The sequence below is a fragment of the Schistocerca cancellata genome, chromosome 3, assembly GCF_023864275.1.
Source record: "Schistocerca cancellata isolate TAMUIC-IGC-003103 chromosome 3, iqSchCanc2.1, whole genome shotgun sequence".
NCBI lineage: Eukaryota > Metazoa > Arthropoda > Insecta > Orthoptera > Acrididae > Schistocerca > Schistocerca cancellata.
Genome location: NC_064628.1, coordinates 464,358,653 through 464,382,247, shown reverse-complemented (window position 1 = coordinate 464,382,247; position 23,595 = coordinate 464,358,653). Strand labels below are relative to the sequence as shown.

General features: G+C 42.1%; 1 protein-coding gene across 1 annotated transcript in view; it reads left to right on the top strand.

The window, feature by feature from the left end:
• The window catches only part of LOC126176366 (dipeptidase 1-like), a 290,014-nt gene that overhangs the window by 186,447 nt on the left and 79,972 nt on the right, over positions 1 to 23,595 (top strand). The window contains exons 4-5 of the mRNA XM_049923521.1: positions 9,641 to 9,791; positions 19,846 to 19,915. Coding sequence (XP_049779478.1) covers positions 9,641 to 9,791; positions 19,846 to 19,915 — 221 coding nt within the window. The remainder of the gene's footprint in view (positions 1 to 9,640; positions 9,792 to 19,845; positions 19,916 to 23,595) is intronic.

The following is a 23,595-nucleotide window of genomic DNA, read 5'->3' as shown; positions in this document are numbered from 1 at the left end:
ATGAGATAGAAGAGCTAGGGGATCCAGTATTAGATCCAGTATTAGAATCAGAATTTAAAAGAGCTTTGGAGGACTTAAGATCAAATAAGGGAGAAAGGAAAGATAACACTCCATCAGAATTTCTAAAATCATTGGGGGAAGTAGCAACAAGAAGGCTATTGAGGTTGGTGTGCAGAATGTATGAGTTTGGTGACATACCATCTGACTTCCGGAAAAATATCAACACATTTCCAAATACTGCAAGAGCTGAGAAGTGCAAGAATTACCGCACCGTCAGCTGAACAGCTCATTCTTGCAAGTTGCTTGCAAGAATAATATGCAGAAGAATGGGAAAGAAAATTGAGTATGTGTTAGTGAGTTTGGCTTTAGGAAAGGTAAAGACACCAGAGAGGCAATTCTGAGATTGCGGTGATAATGGAAGCAAGTCTAATGAAAAATCAAGACACGTTCATAGGATTTGTTACCTGGAAAAATAAAGAAAGGGTTCTGGAATGGAATTAAAAATCAAGGTCAGAGGGTATCAATGATACGATTCGCTGATGACATTGCTATCCAGAATGAAAGTGAAGAAAATTTACATGATCTGCTGAATGGAATGAACAGTCTAATGAGCTCAGAATATTGACTGAAGGTAAATAGAAGAAAGACGAAAGTAATGAGAAGTAGCAAAAATGAGAACAGCGAGAAATTTAACATCAGGATTGATGGTCACGAAGTAGACGAAGCTAAGGAATTCTGCTGTCTAGGTAGCAAAATAACCGATGTCGGACGGAGCATGGAGGATATCAAAAGCAGATTAGCAGTGGTAAAAGGGGCATTCCTTACCAAGAAAAGTATACTAGTATCAAACATGGGTGATAATTTGAGGAAGAAATTCCTGGGAATGTACGTCTTGAGCACAGCATTGTACTTTAATGAAACATGGGCTCTGGGAAACCCAGAACAGACGACTGCTACAGACGAATGTTGAAAATTAGGTTGACTGATGAAGTAAGGAATGAGGAAGTTGTAACGCAGAATCGGAGAGGAAAGGAGTATGTGGATAACACTGACAAGAACAAGGCACAGGATGATAGGACATTTGTTAAGATATGAGGGAATGACTTCCATGGCACTAGAGGGAGCTGTAGAGGATAAAAACTGTAGAGAAAGACAGAGACTGGAATACATCTAGCCTATAACTGAAGACGTAGGCTGCAAGTGCTACTCTGAGATGAAGAGGTTGGCACAGGAGAGGATTTCGTGGCGGGACGCATCAAACCAGTAAGAAGACCGATGACACAAAAATAAATCCTACACTGACAACAACTTCAGAATTTTGGGCAGCTGTAGAGGAAGTGTGGATCAATATATTGCAGGGGACTTGCAAACGACTTGTTTGTGCTTGCCACGTCAAGATGATGCTTTACGGAGGAGGAAAGGAAGTCCGACACGATGTTAGCAGGTATCCCATGACTTTAGTCACCTGAGTGTTTTTTTACAGTTAGTACTGATGAAATTGTTTACTAAAACATCTCGGTTGCAAATTACCTGTATTTTCGGCAGGTGCCGTTTCCGTATACACGGAGAGGACGCCCTGTGCAGTACACACTTATATATGTTGTGGTATGGGCGTCAGGCGGGCCTCTGCAAACGTCCGAGAAATATGTGAGCCTGCTACCGACGCAGTTCTGCAGCTTTGCTCTGCAGAAACACCAAATGTGACAACGACAATAAGTGACGGCCCCCCACACCAAGAAACCTGGGGTGGGACCTGAGTGTTGTGCGAGGATGCACTCCAGAATAAGTCACCTACCAGATCATGTCTTACACATAACTTGCCTTCAGACGGAACATACTCTCGTGACTTGATGTAAGAAAACGCCATTCCACTCTCCAGTCGATTATTTCACGACATCATAACAGTCATGCTTGGTGGTGTCATGGTGTCGGTAGTAGTCCGGATAGAGGCGCACGTGATCTTAGTCCTGCTACAAGCAGAGTTCCCAAGGGTCCTTGGTGAGACATCAGCTGCTACGTGTGCCCAGATTTCTTGCCTGGATGATGTTCCTTCTCGACGCGCGTTTGAGCTGCAAGTGTGACTTCCACAGACCACTGCTGAAAGCAGCGTCACACTACCGATACACTGTGTCGCCCTCAATACATCGAGACGTCCCTCCAGCTTCTTGCAGGCCCACCATGCAACGGAGTTCAAATGGCATGAGCTGTTGAATAGGCTTATGTGCCCGTTGGAGGCGCATGGCTGTAACCTCGAGAGAATTCTGGAACGTCTTTTCACCTCTACATTCAACACACTGCACGTCCTCAGTATGCACAAATTATTCCCTGTTGCAGCTGAACACTACGTCTGAGAGTATTGCTTGTTTTTCAGGCAGTGTATGAACAGTGAGTTAGCCGTGAATATTCTGGGCTTCCTTCTGGATCAGCTTAAGTGAGGCTACCTAGTGCGTGCCATTGCGTGTTACCCCGGCCTGACTCCGAAGGTCCTGAATGCCATTCTGGATACCGGCACGTTTATGCCGGCAACCACTAGCCGCAGGCAGAAGGCGCCCGCCGCTGTCGTGTCGGGCCGCGGTGCTGACTCGCTCCTGAGCCAGCAAGGACATCGTCTCCGCCAGCTGCTCTTGTGCTGCCGCAGCATTCCACTTTCTCGGCAATCGTTATCCACTGCCTATTAGTCACAGTTGTTGTCTATATCGCTGTAGAAGACATTCCGCATCGGAGGAAACAAATAATAAAGAACATTTTGTTGAATAAGTAGAGTTTGTACTTGCTGTGGTAATGGAGAACCCATCCCACAGTTTCCCACATACGCAGCCTTTCACCCGGACGTTTTCTTTCTGCAACATTATATTACGTAACATGAATGTACCAACAAACGATTAAAAATCAAGAAAATATTGTAAGTTATGAGGCCCAAAGAGACCAGTGTTTTGCTCTATAGGAAACATAAGTAGGTTTTTCATTTGCTAATATACGGTAATAAAAAAATAAAAGAAACGACACACCACGACGGAGTTATGCAAACTGGTCACAAATTGACGTTCATACGGGTATCGACGGAAAATGCAAAATTGTAAACTTCGGTGGTCGACGGATGAAAGTATGACACTGCAGCACAATTTCACCACAAAGTTGGCAAGGGTGTTAAACATGGACAAGTCGATAGTACGTCACAAATAATTTGCTAATTTCATTCCGTATTCTCAACTGGATGGCAACTATGCCTCGCAGACAGGCGCTAGAACATTACGCAGATGTCAGCGTTTGGAGAGGACATGTTTGTCTCAAAGAAGCCGGTTAGAGTAATCAGCGAATCGCTTGACATCTGAATAATAGCGGTCAAACTATTCGTCGATGTTGGCAAGAGTGGGTGTACTATGGCAGAACACAACGTTAAGACGAAAGAGATCAACCCTAGAGAGATGATAGAATGAGATGGACGAGTACTCGTCAAAGAGGCATGCAGAGCCCCCAAATTCATCATTAACATCGGCATGAAGTGCAGCTGGTACTTTAGTGACCACAAGGACGATTAACAGGTGGCTCACAGAAAGTGTACGCAGCTCATGGCGCCTCTAGCGATGACTACCATTGACCTCTGTACACCAACAAGTCCGTTTCCAGTGGTGTCGGGCACATTTGGCCTGGAAACTTAGTGATTGGACTAGAATTGTCTTCAGTGAAGAGTTCCGCATCAAACTGAGACCCAATGTCCCGCGAAGACGACTCTGGAGACGCCCAGGACAGTGGTGGGATGCCAACTTGATAGTCGGCTGCCATACGGCCTGACAGCCGGGACTATAAGCGCACATAAATCCTTCGTGCCAAGAAGCGAACCATTTCTGAGTAATTTATGCCGACCAATGTTAGTAATAAGAATGTCCAGATTCTCTAATAATAACCACAAACCAAAGCTTTCAGTGGTTGGTCTCGTCTTCCTCCCTAATAGCACATGTTTAGCACATTGGAGGAAGACATGTTGATACTTTCCTCTACAAAAGAAGACTGCTCGGTTGCCACTTTCAAACCTTTGATCATGTGATATTCCGCTCATTCCTTCTATATTTGTTTGTACGTCCAGTCTAATTGTAAACTCCTAGCTGAATTGCGCCATTGTGTGTGCGCGTGGTCGGTTTCTTGCGTCAGGCGACGGGGGTCGCTGCTACAGATGTGCTCTCTACATCCGTGCTGAGCGCGGCTTTTGTTGTGGCTGTGCTGCGCGACAGGTGCCGGTGTCTGTGCTGAGAGGCAGTGTTCCGGTCGATACGAAATATTTTTCAACCGGGTTTTCCAACTAGGTAAAAAATTTGATCCTGCGCTTGTTGCAGTCTCATATCTTCACCTGATATGAACTGAATATTTATTGCGCTGCACAGCATTCACTGAAACATTGCACGAAATTTTAAAGATTTTGCCGGGATAAAAACGCGTTGCGTAAACCTTGCATGTAGTTGATTTTAGCTCATTCATTACTGTAATTGAAAAGTAGCTAAGTTATCGAAATTTTATTTAAAATTTAGAACAGAACGATATCTCATTTTGTTCTCGAGTTAATGGGTTTTATATTCGCGCTCATTCACGTTCTTACGCGTCGGGAATCATGTGGTCATATCAATCATCGTATCTCATAAACGAGTCAAGATATCGAAGCGCGGCTTTCTCCAAATTTTAGCGCGCAATGAGGCATGAGTTTTGTGTGATAAGCCGGCTGGAGTGGCCGATCGGTTCTAGGCTCTACAGTCTGGAACCGCGCGACCGCTACGGTTGCAGCTTCGAATCCTGCCTCGGGCATGGATGTGTGTGATGTCCTTAGGTTAGTTAGGTTTAAGTAGTTCTAAGTTCTGGGTGACTGATGACCTCAGAAGTTAAGTCCCATAGTGCTCAAAGCCATTCTCTTTTTTTGTGATAAATACTCGAAAAGTTGTCATTCACCGAAGGTATGAAAGTAACATGTGCACAGCAATGAGAGATCGGCGTCTCAGCACGCATACACACGCCCAGAGCAATGTAGGAAGCGTAGCAGGATGTATATACACGTTCACAACAGGCTTAAGTGTATTAAACGTCATGTAACAGTATTTATGATATGCTCCACTCTGCTCTGTGCCAGTTGTTTGCATGTGGTGCCAATTAACGAATAACTTAAAGAGCAGTCGCTGGTTAACTATACTCTCTCTTCATACGGCTAAAATAGGAGATTCCGACAGAAGTTCTATATTAAAACGGTGGGTGAAGCAGTGTTCGCCACAATAACGTCAGCGTCATAACCGTCCTTCGCGATTTGGTATTCTGTCACACACAAATCGTTGAATATACCATTATATTATCCCATTATGTTATTATTCACAACCATCTTTTTGCCGAACATGCTGCGACATCATTAATTCATGCATAGCACTTGTGGGATTTACCTACTATTCTGCCACATGAAACTACTCTATAAGTCCACGTTAATGATAGTTCTACAAAGCTTTTCCTAGATGGAGCCAATATTGACTTGGAGGTGACAGCTCGCCAATACAGCGACAGTTAGGGTTATACTACACGATAAGATTTTTAGGGTTCACTGTTTAACATAGAATAAAACTTCATGAAAGGCTTATTAACGACTCTGTCAATAACTGATTTTTACTTGCTAAGAGGCACGTGTGGATTGTGACAATCATTCTGCAAACATTTTATAAAGAATGTGTCGCCTCTTTGATGTTTGTTATTAAGATCAGGCACTGTGAGTGCAAACCCAGTAGGCCAGGTTTGGAAATGAACTTGTAAGGTTTGAAATTAGTCTCTTAATATAAGTATTACAACTGTTTACAGTATCTTTAATAAACGCTTAATAAAATTTAGTAAGGTTTCCTGTCAATAAAATGTTGAAATTGAAAAAATACCATAAAACTTGCGTAATATATCATACATGTCAGATCACAAACCCAGGCGTGCGCAAAGCCATTGGTAACTGCCGTAGAGATTTTGTAAATTATGCGTCCTACAGTAAACATTTTACACCTTCCTTGGCTAAAGAAAATGGTATAGCTAGGCTGGAGACCACTACATAATGGATCGTGTGTTTGACCCCTTACACATTGACTTACATCTCTCTTTTCAAGTACTCTGTTATGGAATTAAATTACATTACTTCGGCAATTATTAGTAATTTCTCAGTGCTATTTCTGCTGTAATCATGTTAATTAATTTCTGTTTTCCGTGTATTCCATGCGTTGCATCGTCGATATCTTTGTCTCTCCAAACTGGCACTGTCATGTTGTCACACAGATATGTTGAGTTAGCAAATCTCATAATATTTACAGATATTTTGTTTAAGCTTTGCTTATTGGAAGTAGTAACATGAAAAATGTAGCTGAGGGCTTGATACTAAGAGTATATTTCAGCTGATGTAGTATCATGGGTTGGTACAGTGTGTAACGTCATTTCCTGTTGTGACTCACTATATTTTAGAACTCAACAACTTCCACGTCTGCATCTATATATCGGTAAGTTAGGGACAACAGCATCACTTTAATATGTGTTGTGGCATTTTTGTAGCATTTATAGCTATAGGAGGGCGGTCATACGACGTCTTGCATTCTATATTAGGTGTAGTTTAATGGTTCGCTATGCTTGCAAGGTACATGAAATTGAATTGTCTAGCGGTTTTGCTTATTTATGATTACCATGAATTTTCATAAGTTACAAAGACAATTTAGATGTGACAATATTTAATTTCTGGCTCCAAAATATGACATGTTTCACAGTATATGGTACGAAGTTTCATTTCTTTTCCGAGACATTGTCTCTGATACTGTCTTTGGAAATGTCACATATCTCACTGATTCCATCTTTGGCCGTGTTTTTACAGGTAGTCAAAGTTCTTCTTGAGTTTAAATGATATTTAGTGATAAAAGCACCTTATGCCTTCCTTCCCTAATAAGACATTTGAGTTGCTTGCGTGTTTGTGTGATGTAGTCGGTTACAGGTTTTATTTTCGTGAACCGTAGTTCCCAGAAAGGCAGCTGCACAGACTGAATACACTTTACATATTTAGATATCATTTCAATGCGAACGTCGAAATTTTCAAGTTTCTGGCGTATTTTTGGAATATTGTGAGCAAATAATATAGGACAAATACAGGTTCTCATGCTTTTGAGACCCTTATGATTCCAAACTCCTCTTGTTTACATAGCATCCTGTAGGCGTATGTCATTTGTAACAACAGTACTAATTTTCAGTCAATATTATAGATTACATTTTCTTAGTGAGTAACATATTGCCACTCGGCTGCGAGTTTTAAGTGCGAAGGAATCGAAGAGTGATAGTATGAAATCATGTTACAAAAATCGAACATTACTCGATTTTGAAGTGCAGCCCTTTGCTGTGTTAATAAAGACTCATTTTCTACAGTGCAGCAGCATCTCACCCACCTGAAAAGGTACTTTAGAACAATTTAAATCTGTGAATATGTATGTTGAGGGTACGTTGTGACTTACATCAAAAGTTGGCCTAATAAGTTATATTCATTCTGTCTGTTTGCCTGATTAGTGTAGTATTTTTAGCTAGCTCATATTACTGCAGTGATAAGCCTGGTAAGATTAGTTTTATGTCATCGAATTACTACCCCTAACTTCTAAAATTTAAATTGTTATTAGACCTTTAATACTAGCATTGGGTTGCGTACTTTAGAAATCTGGCCACTAATTTGGCAAATATGTGTATAAGTGTTCATTAACTCACGTATTATTTTACATTGTAGATATAGTTTTGCAATATCGTGACATCACATTAGTTGATTTGAGTCTTACAGCGTCTTTCCGTGTATTAATCTCAAAATTCAATGTAATCATCGCAGTTGTAGCATTGCTGACGTATTTCACAAACGTTTTAGAATTTTTCCAACATCTTTGATGTGGTAAATAATTCACCACTCTGCTACATTTTTTAACTGTGAGGGAGTCGAAGAGTGGTAGTAAGAAATCTTGATACAGAGATCGAAAACTTCCCGATTTTACAGTGCACCCATTTGCTGGTGTCAGTAGCGACTAATTTTCTACAGTACAGCCATCTACTGGTTATAGCAGCAAGTAGAATGTGAGACATGCGTTGCTTTTATTTCACATTTCAGGTTTTGTGGCGTAGCATTCAAGGTAAAACACATTTTCAACAAATACGAATTCCTATTTTATTATTTATACTTATAAGCAAATGTAAATGCTGCTTTTTAATTGTCTGTAGAGTAATAAGCTATGTACTTGTTCCAATATTCAATGGCAAATTATTTATAGCTTCGAACGAAATTTGCCAATGTGATTGGTGAGCCAGTCTTCAAACGAATTTTTTTGAGTCGGTAGTGAAATGAGGAAGAAATTTGCGAGAATGTGCGTTTGGAGCACAGCATTGTACTTTAGTGAAACGTGGAGAGTGGAAAAACTGGAACAGAAGAGAATCGAAGCATTCGAAGTGTGCTGCTACAGAAGAATGTTGAAAATTAGGTGGGCTGGTAAGGTAAGGAATGAAGAGCTTTTCTGCAGAAACGGCGAGGAAAAGAATATAAGAAAAACACTTACAAGAAGAAGGGACAAGATGGTAGGACATCTGTTAAGATGTCACATAATAATTTACATGGTACGGGATCTGTAGAGAATAAAACTCTGTAGTGGAAGACAAAGATTGGAATACATGCAGAAAATAATTGAGAATGTATATTGCTAGTGCTACTTTGAGATGAAGAGTCTGATACAGGAGAGGAATTCATGGTGAGCTGCATCAAACCAGTCAGAAAACTGAAGAAAAGAACGAAGCACCATGAAGGAATTATGTGAATAAAAAAACACAAAGCACCACAAAGGTATTATCCGAAGGACGCAAATCGTTAGATGTAATGTACATGTACATGCAAACATATTATTAGAGTTTCAGAAAAAAAAATTTTTGATTTGTTCAAGAGAAAGACCTTAACAAATTTAGGAATCCAATAATGGGTTGGTCCACCTCTGGCCCTTAGGTAAGCAGTTATTCAGCGTGACATTGATGACAGAGTTGTTAAGTATCCTCCTGAGGGATATCGTGCCAAATTCAATCCAACTGGCTCTTTGGATCGTCGAAATCTGAAGATGGTTGGAGGGCCCTGCCTATAATGCTTCAAACGTTCTCAATTGGGGAGAGATCAGGAGGCCGTGCTAGCGAATGTATGGTTTGGCAAGCAAAAAACAAGCAGTATAAATTCTCGCCTTGTACAGGCAGACGTTGCGTTGCTGAAATGTAAGTCCATGATGGCTTGCCATGAAGAGCAACAGAGTGGGGCGTAGAATATCGTCGACGTACCACTCCGCTGTAAGGGTGGCATGGATGACAATCAAAGCGGTACTGCTGTTAAAAGAAATGGCATCCCAGATCATCACTCCTGGTTGCCAAGCTGTATGGCGGGCTACTGTCAGGTTGGTATCCCACCGCTGTCCAGGGCATCTCTAGACATATCTTCGCTGTGGAATCTCATCGACAAGAGTAGAATTGTTTTTAGTGATGAGACCCGCTTCGAATTGAGCCCCGATGACCAACGAAGACATGTCTGTAGATGCCCCGGGCTGGACAATGCACGTGATGTGTCGGGCCAGCTGCCTGAGACGTCGGCCGACTGCTGTTGCAGAGATCGTGTCGGCGCACGCGGGGCGCCGGATCGCCAGCCTGATCGGCGTGGAGGGCGGCCACAGCATCGGCAGCAGCCTGGCTGTGCTGCGGGTCCTCTACACTCTGGGCGTCCGCTACATGACGCTCACGCACGCCTGCCACACGCCCTGGTACGTCACCACGCCCACGCCTGCCTGCTGCATTGTATTATAGGGCTCTGCCTCAGATCGAACCGTGCTATGTCTAATTGCATTCATATTTGTAGAAATTTCAACATCAAGAAGGCTTCTTGTAGCTAAACAGAAATGGTCACTGATGAGGTATATGAGATCAGTCAAAGTATAGGGATTTCAGAACAGTAAGTAATACAAGATGTAAAGAATTCAGTATGTTGTGAAGCACCCAAGTTGCCAATCAGAATCTGTGAATTTGTTCGACTGATGTCAGGGAGATCATGCATTTGGTTATGTGAAATTCCCCTCCATTCTAGTTTGCAAAGCATGAATAGTGTTCGCTGGAGTAATTTTTTTACTCCTAGTTGGCAACGCACAAAAGTAGAAAATGTATGCTAATACACAATGAACCACTTAAATGTTGCACCATGTTGATTTCGTGAATTGCTCAAGAGAAGAAAACAACAATTTTGGTAAATGATAGGGGATAGTGGGGTTCTTATTTCTTGCAGGAAGTGAGGTATTGAAACAAGTCTATTTTTCCTGTGGAAGGATATACTATTTTTATGACATTTGGTAACTCTTGAAAAGAAAAGTGCAGTGACAGAACGTGTGTTAATGTTGGTGTTGAAACTTTTCGCAGAAGTATAGGAGAGAAGTGCAAAAACTGAAAGGCAAGCCGCCCGATATCGGTTATTGTGTAAACACCGACAAATTTGACTCTCAAGCCGACGGCGCCAGACATATTTCACCACCTTCCTGTCATCAGTAGATTTTTTTATGAGTAAAATGCATATATGTTTTAATAAAATAATTATTGAAGAACATATATGACTATAATCTCACTCTTTAGAGGGATATGTTTTGGACCTCAGCCTGTCTACTCAGCTGAGTGGTAACGTGTTTGCCTACCGTGCAGCGGGCTCAGCAGATTTTCTCCGCTGTTGGACTCGGTGTTGTGTTGTCCTCATTACCCTTTCATCGTCATTACCGACGAACAACCCGCCCAATGTGGCGTCTACTGGAAGGAGACTTGCAACCCAGCGGCCGAACTTCCCCAGATGGGGCCTCCCGGCCAACAATGCCACGAGATCATTCAATTTCATTTTTTGTTGGACCTTCATTACATTACTATGCAGAACGCTATCTGCAATTAAATTAATTTATTGTTATGAGACTGGTTGGCCACTTAACGAATCAATTTAGCACAAAGAGTAATTTGAAATTATTCTCTCTTATTCTTCAGTCTCAGTTGTAAATTGTTCAATACATGACGTGTTTTGATCTCTCTGAGCTATGTGCAAGTAGTTTCGTCAGCATCCCGTCATGTCTCTCTCAGACCCTCACATCAGAGGACTAACTGCAACAGCAGCCTGTCCTTTCTGTGTCATAACTTTACACCAGAGTACTGTATTGTACTTACATGAGCTTCTGGAGGCCGCTCATGCAATTACGTATATCTGAAGCAGATACAGAGAGATCTAAATATGTCCTGGATTGAAAAATGTGCATCTCAGATAAATGGGTTCAAAAATGGTTCAAATGGCTCTGAGCACTATGGGCCTCACCGAGCGAGGTGGCGCAGTGGTTAGTACACTGGCCTCGCATTCGGGAGGACGACGGTTCAATCCCGTCTCCGGCCATCCTGATTTAGGTTTTCCGTGATTTCCCTAAATCGCTTGAGGCAAATGCCGGGATGGTTCCTTTGAAAGGGCACGGCCGATTTCCTTCCCCATCCTTCCTTCACCCGAGCTTGCGCTCCGTCTCTACTGACCTAGTTGTCGACGGGACGTTAAACACTAATCTCCTCCTCCTACTATGGGCCTCAACTGCTGTGGGCATAAGTCCCCTAGAACTTAGAACTACTTAAACCTAACTAACCTAAGGACATCACACACATCCATGCCCGAGGCAGGATTCGAACCTGCGACAGTAGCGGTCGTGCGGTTCCAGACTGTAGCGCCTTTAACCACTCTGAGCACTATGAGCCTCAACTGCTGTGGGCATAAGTCCCATAGAACTTAGAACTACTTAAACCTAACTAACCTAAGGACATCACACACATCCATGCCCGAGGCAGGATTCGAACCTGCGACCGTAGCGGTCGTGCGGTTCCAGACTGTAGCGCCTGTAGATAAATGGGATTTGTTTAAAACATCTATATAGTTGCTGTTCTTTCGTGACGAATATGTTGGTTATAGCGAAAAGTAATTTCGTTTTGTGACCGTATTTTCCGATTAATTACTGTTGTTTTTTGTGACCCCTGTTGTTATCTGTGTGATCGCCTACAGTAGATATACACATGGAGCACGGAACATGTTTTTACTGAACAAAACGCGTAGGTTAAATCATGTAACGTGTTCCTGGAACTAAGGAAAGTAAGGAACTGAACACCATAAGGAACTATTAGGTTGATGTATTTGGCCATATATAGTTGTAATATACTTTGTTTGTAGAGTAGCTAGCAGAGACCACTACGAATATGTTGAATGCACAGCTTCTAACATATCACATAATAATACGCCATACACAAGAATTTATTTAGAATTGGACCCATCTCCCTTTACAATCTAGCCATTATCGAAAGAAAACTGTCATCTTCGGCATCTTAAGAATTGAACCAAAATTTGAAATACTTGTAGTTACTCAAATTTTTTCTCTGGCATGCCTACTTCAGGAAGTATCTATTTACCTGGCGACAACATTCACAAACAGAATGGAAAACAGACACTTGGTTATCTTCTACTTCTTTCAAGAGGCTAAGGCTTGTCCCTGATAGCACTGCCTCCATCTTCAGCAGTCCTCCTCATCTCCATTTAAGTACGATAGTAAACAGTTTACTATTGATGCTGTCAGTACTGTTTTGTAGGACCTCTATTTTGTAGGACCTAATCAAGAATGTCGTCTATACCCGTTGCTTTAGTTTATTTTGACCTATTTAGTGCAGGGAAAAACTCTTCTGTACTGTTGTCATTAATGATCCCTTGCTCTTTTCATCACCTAGTTTTCCTGTTCAATATACTCAACTAAATCTCCAATTTCTGCACCGTTGTACAGGTCTTTAATATACCTTTATATCTGTCAATTACATCTTCTATGTGAAATAGCAGCTTGCAGTTATTATCTCTCACTATGTTAATCTTGGTTCTCTCTAATTTCGGAGTAAGCTTCATCCAGTTTCCAATTTTTTAAATCGTCTTCTGTTGCTAATTTTTCGCTGGTACTTCCCTTTCACTAAACGGAACATTATTGTTATGTTGTTTTGAACTGCTTTATATTCATCAAATCTTTTTATTTTAGTCTGTTCCTTTTGGCAATGAATTCCAGTACTGGCTCATCCAACGCTTCCTAGATTCTAACTTCTTTATTCTTAATACATATGTGACTACCTTCGTTATAAGTGACTTGATGACGACCGATCTTCTTCTTTTCTTGTCTGATTCTTATGTTGCATGCTTGAATTCCTGCACAAATTTGAACCCCCCAATTGAGAGCCAGAAGGCTATAACTGAACGTGATTATGGTTACTTAGTTCTAAGAAAAAAGTGAACTGGGAAGAACACAGATTATGAACTCTTGGTGTAAGGGCGGGTTTGTTAAAGGAAATCGTCCGTACCATGCTCATGTTTGTTACAACTCTGAACACTAGGTAAATATAACCACTAAAGGTTGAATACAAAACGGAGTTTTATTTGAGCATTTTGCGAGAACTGGTGTGTAGAGAGTTCTGACTGCGCTGAGGCATTTGCCAACACCAACAGTGTCCTGTATTATTAATTACCCAAATATACTATAAGACGCGTACTGTATGATAATATTAATAGCGTTGGGGAATGATCCCGACAGTTGTGAGTTGCGTTATAGGTAAACAGTGCACGGTACCATAGTGTGACCTGTAGCAAACCATGATTGTATTTTAACTTGTCTTTGCATGAAGCTCAAAGGAAGATTCGGAAACACGGGTGTACACCAGGTTTGCTAAAAACGTTTTCTGGTAGAAACAGTACTCCTTTACAGAACAAGCAATTTTAAACAAAAGGTCAGAAATCAGCTTCAGATTGCAAACCAAGTACAAAAGAAAGACATCACTTTACAGGACGCATAAAGTAATTCCGTACAAGAACTAAGTACATACAAGAATCGAAATGACCTGTTACTGATTGAGAGAAGGGTTCAGACGATCATGGATAGCATTCCTGAAAGAGGAGTTGATTGCCCAGTATGACCATGGATAGCAATTCTGACCATTGTGCGCACACGTCTCAGACCTATCCACAGAGAACAAAGCTCCGTTTAAAGTCGGAAAGCCAAGCAAAAGCTAAAGTATTTACTGCTCTACTTGCAATAACGGAAAAGGAAGTTGTCGTACATGAATACAACCGATTATATTTACAATGCTTTGCTTAATCCCAACGCGTGTAGCAATCCCACCAGCAGCTTCCCAACAACTAAATATGAAAATCGAGTCAAATGTACAAAAATTTGGCAATATGAGCCTATTTATCAGTATGACCGCCTCTGGCCTGGATGCATGCACTCATTCGTTTGGGAAGGGTGTCGTAAAGTAGTTGAATCCTCTCCTGAGCAAGCTGGCCCACAGTTTTGTATCTCGTCCTTGATATACTGGATATTCGCAATGGGACAGAGTTGGAGTTCGAGCTAGTCCCACACATGTTCTGTTGGGGTCAGTACCGGGGATCTCTCTGCCCGCAGGAATACCACGGCATCATGCAGACAGCTCACAGAGAGTCGTGCCATGTGTGTCCAAGCATTGTCCTGTTGAAAAATAGCAGCACGATACTGTCACCTGAGAGGTAACACTCGAGGTTTCAGGATGTTTGTGACATACAGTTGACCGTCAGAGTTCTCTCAGTAACTAAACACTGTGATCTGGCCATGCCGATGGTTCCCACACCATGACACCAGCAGTAAAACCATTGCGCCTCTCAGCAACATGAGAAGAACGTGACCTTCTCCAGGTCTCCGCTAACTCAGCGACGATGGTCATTCGGGGCTGTACAGAACCGTGATTCTTAGCTGAACACAATGTGATGACATTCACCAACACTTCATGCTTTCCAGTCACGGCGTCACTTCAAACGCAGCCACTTGTGATGTGGTGATAAAGGCAGCTTCTGCATGGGACTTCAATGCCCTAATCTAGCTGCTGCTGGTTTTCCTTCTAATGGTGCGGTTTGACACAGAATGCTGCACGGAGTACGTTATTCGTTCTCGAACGGCAGGCGCACACACGAAGAGGGAAGAGGTTACAATGTGCTTGGTTCACAATATGATGAACCTTCATTGTGACGATCAGACGTGGTCGACCGGAACCATGACATTGATTATGTCTGTCCTCACGTTCCCTTGTAGTCCAACAAAGGGCGACTGACACATCCGAACGATGAAAAAAATCTGGGCATTGCACAATTCGACCATGAGGTCCAATGGAGACCGACAACGAGACAGTCTCAAACTTAGTGTAGGTGACACTGTCCCACACAAGCACGTCGCATCTCAGTGCCATTCACAGTAGCCACTAAACATCTGACATTGTTCACGCCCTTTACATACCCTACCAAGCTTGGTAACAGCATGAAACACGAACAACAATAATGCACTTTGGTGGTTATTCTACCTGTCAGAGAATTGCAACTCTAAGTTATTTACATAACCGCCGATGGTGTGTACGTGGACGAAGTTACACTGACGTGCGACCATGTCCTCTGAGTGCTTCACTTTGCTTGTAAAGCAGTGTAATTCTCGCGGCAAACTTCTGATTTGCCGCCGCAAATTACAGTACCTCCTGTGAGATATAACACATCCGGCTACCTGAGAGGCCAAAGATAGTGCACCATCGGTACGATCATATCTACATGCATGCCGCTTAGGATAAGACATTGTTTTAATGTAACAGTGAAACGAGTCGAGACGAATAGCATACGCGTTTCAATATCTGTGGTAGAAGTGTAAGTTATCTAATTGTTTCAACAATTAATATGCATAGAATATGATGCTATACTTGTCCTCAGCATTGTTTACTTAAAATACATTACAGTCTAACTCAGTAGCTGAGAAGCAGGCAGAGGTGCCAGGACAGAGTTATTGCAACACCTTAAGATTCCTCTTCGTTGAGATGGCGAAGACAGGAGCAAACGAGCTGTTGAGTGCCTACAGAGCAATTCCTTTGAGGAGAAGTAGAGACTCTGCAATCTGAATCTGACGTTACCCGCCGGAAAGCGACGTGCTGACTATGCATTCATCCAGTTCTGTTCTCCACATACGCCACAGGTAGAAGATGGTCAGCAGGTGTATGTCACACAGGGCAACAGCAGCACGGCTTTAAGTTTCAAATAGCCAATTTCGAAAGGTGGTGATTGTTCATTAGCATTAAATTTTCATCCTTTCCACATATTGCGTCCATCTCTTTTCATAATGACATTTAAAAATTTTAAGTTCTAATGTTAACATGAACACATCTCAAGTGTTCTTCTGAACAGTTGCAGTTTGTAGTACAGTTTGTTAACTGTTTTGCAGCAGTGCACACGAAATACGTTGCTTGAAATTGTCAATCGATAAATAAACAGATGTTTGTCCATGATGGCGCTGAAAGGCTCCCTCTCGATAGAGAAAATTCTACAGAGGAACAATTCTCAAACTGTACGACATTGAAAACTGCGGTTACTTGAAAAGTTTCCCATCAGTGTTCTGTCACGTCAAGATGCACATGTAAGCCAAGAACGTTTTTCAGGTAAGGTATTTCATCTCCCACTATGAAATTAAAGTGAGACAGATAATTATCCCATAAACAGGCAATATACACTGAAGAGCCAAAGAAACTGGTACACCTGCCTCATATCGTGTAGGGCCCCCGCGAGCACGCAGATGTGCCACAATACGATTTCGCATGGACTTGACTGGTGTTTGAAGGGAATTGACACCATGAATCCTGCAGGGCTGTCCATAAATTCGTAAGAGTACGGGGTAGGGGCAGGAGATCTCTTCATAAAAGCACGTTGCAAAGTATCCCACATATGCTCAATAATGAACATGTGTGGGGTGTCCAGCGGAAGTGTTTAAACTCATAAGAGTGTTCCTGGAGCCACTCGAGTGTTCCTGGAGCCACTCTGTAGCAATTCTGGACGTGTGGGATGTCGCATTGTCCTGATGGAATTGCCCAAGTTCCGCAAAATGCACAATGGACATGGATGGATGCAGGTGATCACACAGGGTGCTTACGTACGTGTCACCTGTCAGAGTCGTATCTGGGTCCCATATCACTCCAAGTGCACACCCCCGACAGCATTAGAGTGTCTCCACCAGCTTGAACATTCCCCTGCTGACATACAGGTTTCACTGATTCATGAGGTTGTCTCCATATCCGTACACATCCATCCGATCGATGCAATTTGAAACGACACTCGTCCGACTAGGCAACATGTTTCCAGTCATCAACAGTCCAATGTCGGGCACAGGCGAGGCTTCAAGTTTTGTGTCATGGAGTCATCAAGGATACACGAGTGGGGATTCGGCTCCGAAAGCTCATATCGATGATGTTTCAGTGAATGGTTCGCGGCTGACACTTGTTGATTACCCAGCATTGAAATCTGCAGCAGTTTGCGGAAGGGTTGCACTTATATCACGCTGAACGATCATCTTCAGTCGCCGTTGGTCCTGTAATTGCAGGATCGTTTTCCGGCCGCAGCGATGTCGAAGATTTGATCTTTTACCGGATTCCTGATATTCATGGTACACTAGCGAAATGGTTGAGACGTGGAAATTACTGGTATTAAGGAAAACGTGGAAGGGAGGACCCACCAATGTAACTCTTTTTTCACACAGCCTATTTATTTAACAATATATAATCATAAATTTGTTTTCTTTACAGATTAACAAATTTGTGAAACGAATAAGCTTTTGCAAAAGAAAGCAAAACAAGAACAATATGACAATAATTACTAGGGCCCGGACCTGTATCCTGCCCGTTATCGGTTGAAACAGCAGTGTTTATAACGCCCTGGACATAGTTTCTCTTATTAAAAGCCCTACTGCAACACATGAACACATATAAGTGATATTGATGACAATTACTCAAACAGATGACGTAAAATATTGTTTTTTTATTTGGAAACTGTATGTCGAAAGGTTCGGGGTTAAGATGCGCACCTATGCTTAAAGGTTAAACAAACTAGGGAACTATTATGACAATGATAAGGCTTGCTTCAAAGCAAGCAACCTTTTCATTTAATCAACAAAGGTGCGACTGGATCCGAACCCGTTCCTTTTGACAAGCTTATTCTCACTAAAGCCCTGGTGACAGTTGGCTGAGTTAAACTGCTTCTCAGTTATGAAGGCCGCTTTGAAGGAACGTTTTAAAATATTACGTCCATGAACCATGGACCTTGCCGTTGGTGGGGAGGCTTGCATGCCTCAGCGATACAGATAGCCGTACCGTAGGTGCAACCTTAACGGAGGGGTATCTGTTTAGAGGCCAGACAAACGTTTGATTCCTGAAGAGGAGCAGCAGACTTCTCAGTAGTTGCAGGGGCAACAGTCTGGAAGATTGACTGATCTGGCCTTGCAACACTAACCAAAACGATCTTGCTGTGCTGGTACTGCGAACGGCTGAAAGCAAGGGGAAACTACAGCCGTAATTTTTCGCTAGGGCATGCAGCTTTACTGTATGGTTAAATGACGATGGCGCCCTCTTGGGTAAAATATTTCGGAGGTAAAATAGTCCCCCATTCGTATCTCCGGGCGGGGACTACTCAAGAGGACGTCGTTGTCAGGAGAAAGAAAACTGGCGTTCTACGGATCGGACCGTGGAATGTCAGATACCTTAATCGGGACCCTCGTAGGGCCTTTTGAGACATTCTCCGTAAAGTAATAACATGTCAAGCATTTCTTCATTTGTGAAAAGTGTGTCTAAAGCCTAGAACGGATGAACAGGTAAATTAATGTCACATTTTCAATATTGATTCCAATTACAGTGTACGGTACCGCAGTGCCGTCTATCTGTACAAACCTCTACACACATCATCCTGCTTCGTAGTGAGTTGTTTCCACATGCAAAGCTGACTGCAGTCCTTTACAGCACAGAACTGCAGAGGCGAGGGGTTGCATACAGTAATGTAACGGGCCGGCGTAAACTGTTCCGTAGTGTGTTTGTAGACAAATTAAATGCGCAAGAGGGAAACCACTATGTACATATCAATGTTCGTGCCCAGAAATCCTATTATTTCTTCCGCCCATAGTGATAACAGCGAAAGTAAGATAGTACAGCAAACATCACGATTACGTGCAACATGGGTTAACGCTTGTCTCTCACGATGCGCAAAAGCGGCACGTTTCCTTTATTTGAAGAGTCAAATTCCCTTTGAAATTTCTCGGGATGTAATTGATGTGATTTTTCATGTTCTGATTGCATAAGACATAACATGTTGTGTCTTTTAAAAAATATTCAAGTTTGTGGTGAAACTTAAATTTGATTACGTTTTAGGCTATCTCGTAGTATTTACTTTTATCAGCTCCTGCCTTAGATTCATACCCACGAAAGTAGTTTTTCAGTATCTATTTTTGTTCCAGAAATATATGAACTGAAACGTTTAAGATAATTCCAAGAATTCAGGTCGTAATGGTAACTAATAACTAATTTTATCTGAAGTAATATGATACAGTATGTCAATCGCTACGCATAACGCTTCAGTACATCACTCCACCGAATTGTTGTTTCGGCTTTCATGACGTGTGTCCATTGGCGCCGAGACAGAAAGATAAACAGAAGTAGACCCATCTTGCACAGAAATTTAGTGGAAACGTAGCCCTTGTACTGTTTTTATATGACAAGCCGTAGACCTCAAGATTGCTCAGGACCTTCACTTTACTTTTGGGCGATTACTGTGATCAGCAAAAGACAGTAATTTTTTGTGTTATTTGTTAATAACAGTGTAATAGAAATTATAATAACGATCATTTATGTGCTTTATTATGAATAATTTGTTAGGATACTCCCTTTTGTCTTTAATACCATGGGTCTCTTTTTCGTTTTCAGGGCGGATTCCTCGTCAGACCACAACGATGATAAGTTCCCACATCATGGTGGTTTGACGTCCTTCGGCAAGGTAAAGTAACATATTGCCAAGAGCTAATTCATTTATTCATGTGGATTTCCAACTAAAACTTACTGATATTCTAACCTGGTATCTAATGCTGGCTGCTTTCTATCATCGAACAAACATTAAATAGTAAATTGTTTCAACAGTAGCGAAATGTGCTTGAGTTTGGACTATAAGCGACACAACAAATGAACGACGATTTGCTTGGCAAACCTTTTAGAGAGTAAAAGTACTTTGAATTAGTAAATAATTTTGGGAGCGAAGATATTCTTATGAAGTCTCTCATTCACAAAAAAATTAGTTTTTAGTAAGGGTTGCTGAATGATTTATGTGAAAGAAATACCAGTAGAGCACTTAACCGCGAAATACATTGGTCCCGAGTCCGAGTCTCGGTCCGGCACACAGTTTTAATCTGATAGAAAGTTTCAATGCGGATATTATTTGCGTCAGATGCTAACGAATGTGAAGTTTTTGAAACATCACTTATTGTAATAAAGCAAGCAATAAGAACTGTCTCATCTATAATCTGTGTCCTGATATGTGCATGTGGACAGACGCGCAAAAGAACAATAATTTCTACTGGTCGCTTGTGATAACCATAAGAACCACCAAGTAAGGTGCATGAAAGTCAGGCAGAACGTAAATCAGGTCATTAGCATACTTTTGAGCATGATAATAAATCTAACTATCGTTTGGATAGATTTATGAAAATCATCTAGTTTCTCTGATGGCAACGTATTACATGGATCTAACTGAAATAACGTATGTTGTAGATTTTCCCGGCCTGATAATTCTTTGTAGTATATTCGGGTTTGCAGGCGGATCCTATAATTAACCTGTATAATTTTCGGCGATCCATCTGTCCGCCACTTCAAGACAAAAATGGCGCTGCTGGGCCCACTGCAAACTGGTATCGAGGTTGCAAATCGGCATCCTATATACCGTACCGTACATGGCGCGTGCGCAGCCTGCCAAAGTTTCTGCCCTCCAATACTGGGCTGGTGGTGCCACCCTGCCGGCCAGGGTGGCCGAGCGGTTCTAGACGCTACAGTCTGGAAACGCACGACCGCTACGGTCGTAGGTTCGAATCCTGCTTCGCGCATGGATGTGGGTGATGTCCTTAGGTTAGTTAGGTTTAAGTAGTTTTAAGTTCTAGGGGACAGATGACCTTAGAAGTTAAGTCCCATAGCGCTCAGAGCCATTTGAATCATTTTTATTTTTTTTTGTGCCGCCCTCAGTAGAAAACCGGCGCCATCAACAATATATGGCACTGAAAGACCATCTCCAAACACTCCGTTCGGCAGGACCAAGGAGCGTTGGGTTTTGTTTCGAGATATTACACCGTATCACGTCTTGCTAAAAAACCCTTATATGTATATTAAAGGTGGAGGAGCGAGAACAAAAAAGGAAACGAAAGGGACAATTGATGTCAGCTGCGTCGGGACATTACGCGTGAACAACGGCGACATGTGAAAATGTGTGCCGGCTGTTATTCGAACTTTGGATCTCTTGCATATTGGGCAGTTTCGTTAATCACTTGCGCCACCCGGATACAGTGCTTATCACAACCTCGCGGTCTATCTAGGCACTCATCTCGGCCGACCGATATTCCCACCTAGCCCCACCTATCCACAGTCCCTGCCACGTCCTTCATGCTCGCTACTTGGAGATTCTCGCAGGACGTCGGACGTAGTTGTGCATCCGCACTGAAAGTGGTGGATTCGTTGCCCAACGAAACGAAACAATTACATGAATGTGGTGTCTGTTTTTTCGGACATGTCCGCAAGGTCAGACAACACACATTCGTATAAAGAATAATCCTTGACTTTATTAATCAAATTATGTGCCAATAGAATTTCCATTGCCTCATAATAAACACTGCTCCAAAACCCGGAAGCACTGGCTGTTATCAGAGTCTCTTCAGGTTACATCCAGTGTCCCTCGTTCAGACAACTTTCCGCTACCGCCAATTTTTCAGGCTATTCTAGCCTCGTGTGACGGCGATGTTCCACGCAACTGTCCTGAACTGTGCATATCGAACGGCTGATGTAAGCCTCGAAACACTGACATGGAATTTGAATGGAAGTATTTTAAGGAGTTTTAACATTGAGAATGTGTTCAGTCTACTTTCAAAGATGATTTGGAGCTTAGGAAGCCTGGGCTATACAGAACTCATTGTGCATATCGAACGGCTGATGTAAGCCTCGAAACACTGACATGGAATTTGAATGGAAGTATTTTAAGGAGTTTTAACATTGAGAATGTGTTCAGTCTACTTTCAAAGATGATTTGGAGCTTAGGAAGCCTGGGCTATACAGAACTCATTGTGGGAAGGATTACATCAGCCGTTCGATCTGGACATTTCAGAACACGTATGTGGGACTTTGCTGTCACACGATGCTACAGCAGCCTGAAAAATAAGCGGCAGCGAAACATTGTTCAGACGAAGGTCCTATGATGAATTCTGACGAGACTCTGTTGCTAGCCAGTTCTTCCACGTTTTGGAACAGTGTATATAAACAGGTGACTGAAATTAGATTGGCAGATAATTTGTTTAACAAAGACAATGGTTATCCTCTTGGTAGGGTGTAGAGCCCTGCACTATCTCGAATCAAAATTCAACTCCCTTTGGTGCGGCCAGTCCGTATGTTTGGATACAGTTGTTGAGAGCGATGTAGCGTTGACGCCGTGTTCTGCTAGGGCCGGCGCCACTATCGCATTCTTGGAGAGCAGCAACTGTAATGTGCGGCGCATGGGCCGTGTACGATACGGAGGCGTATGTACGACGACGATTTGTAATTTTGACATCAGTTTACAGCGGGGCTCAACAGTACCAGCTTTCTCCTGAAGATGGACAGATGGATCGCCGAAATGTCGGATCATATTGATTTTAGGATCCAGCAGTAAACCCAAAGAGACTACCAGGTTATTAGCTACTATTCCTTTGTTTCATCTGATAAAGGTCTCTTCTTCTAAACTAATAATAGCATTGTAAAACGGTAGTGTCTGTTTGCCTGAAGACGCTAATCGCCAAAAGTACTAGACCAATTTTCTTGTAGTTTCTGCAGATGGCTGGAGCAACATAAGCTTTATTTCATTAAAATCGGACCACGAAAAGAAAAACAGATGTCGTAGCTTAAAGTTTTATCCAAAACCATCGTGTCTGTTTGTCTGAACACGCTAGTCTCCAAAACTATTAGACAAATGTTCATGAGGTTTTTAACTGAGGGTAACTTGGGCCAATATATATCCTTTATTTCACTGAGACTGGTTCACGGAAAAGAAGCTATCGCCATTTAAAATTTTAGAAGTCTTCTCAAAGTTATAGTTTGGATGTTTACCCCAGTGATATGATCATCATGGACTAGTAAGCCAGAGAATCAATAGATGACACTAAATTCGTAGTAAACCAAAGAACCAATAGATAGTACTGTTAATTTTTTTTCTGCCTTAGAGAAAAACGATTTTCCGATGTTTGTCAGGGACAGAACTACGCGTTGCAGCATTATTTTTACGAACACAAAGTAAAAGTGAATTTATTGGCTAAAATATGATGTTCTTGTCGTCTTCAGTCCGAAGACTGGTTTGATGCAGCTCTCCATGCTACTCTATCCTGTGCAAGCTTCTTCATCTCCCAGCACCTACTGCAACACACAGCCTTCTGAATCTGTTTAGTGTATTCATCT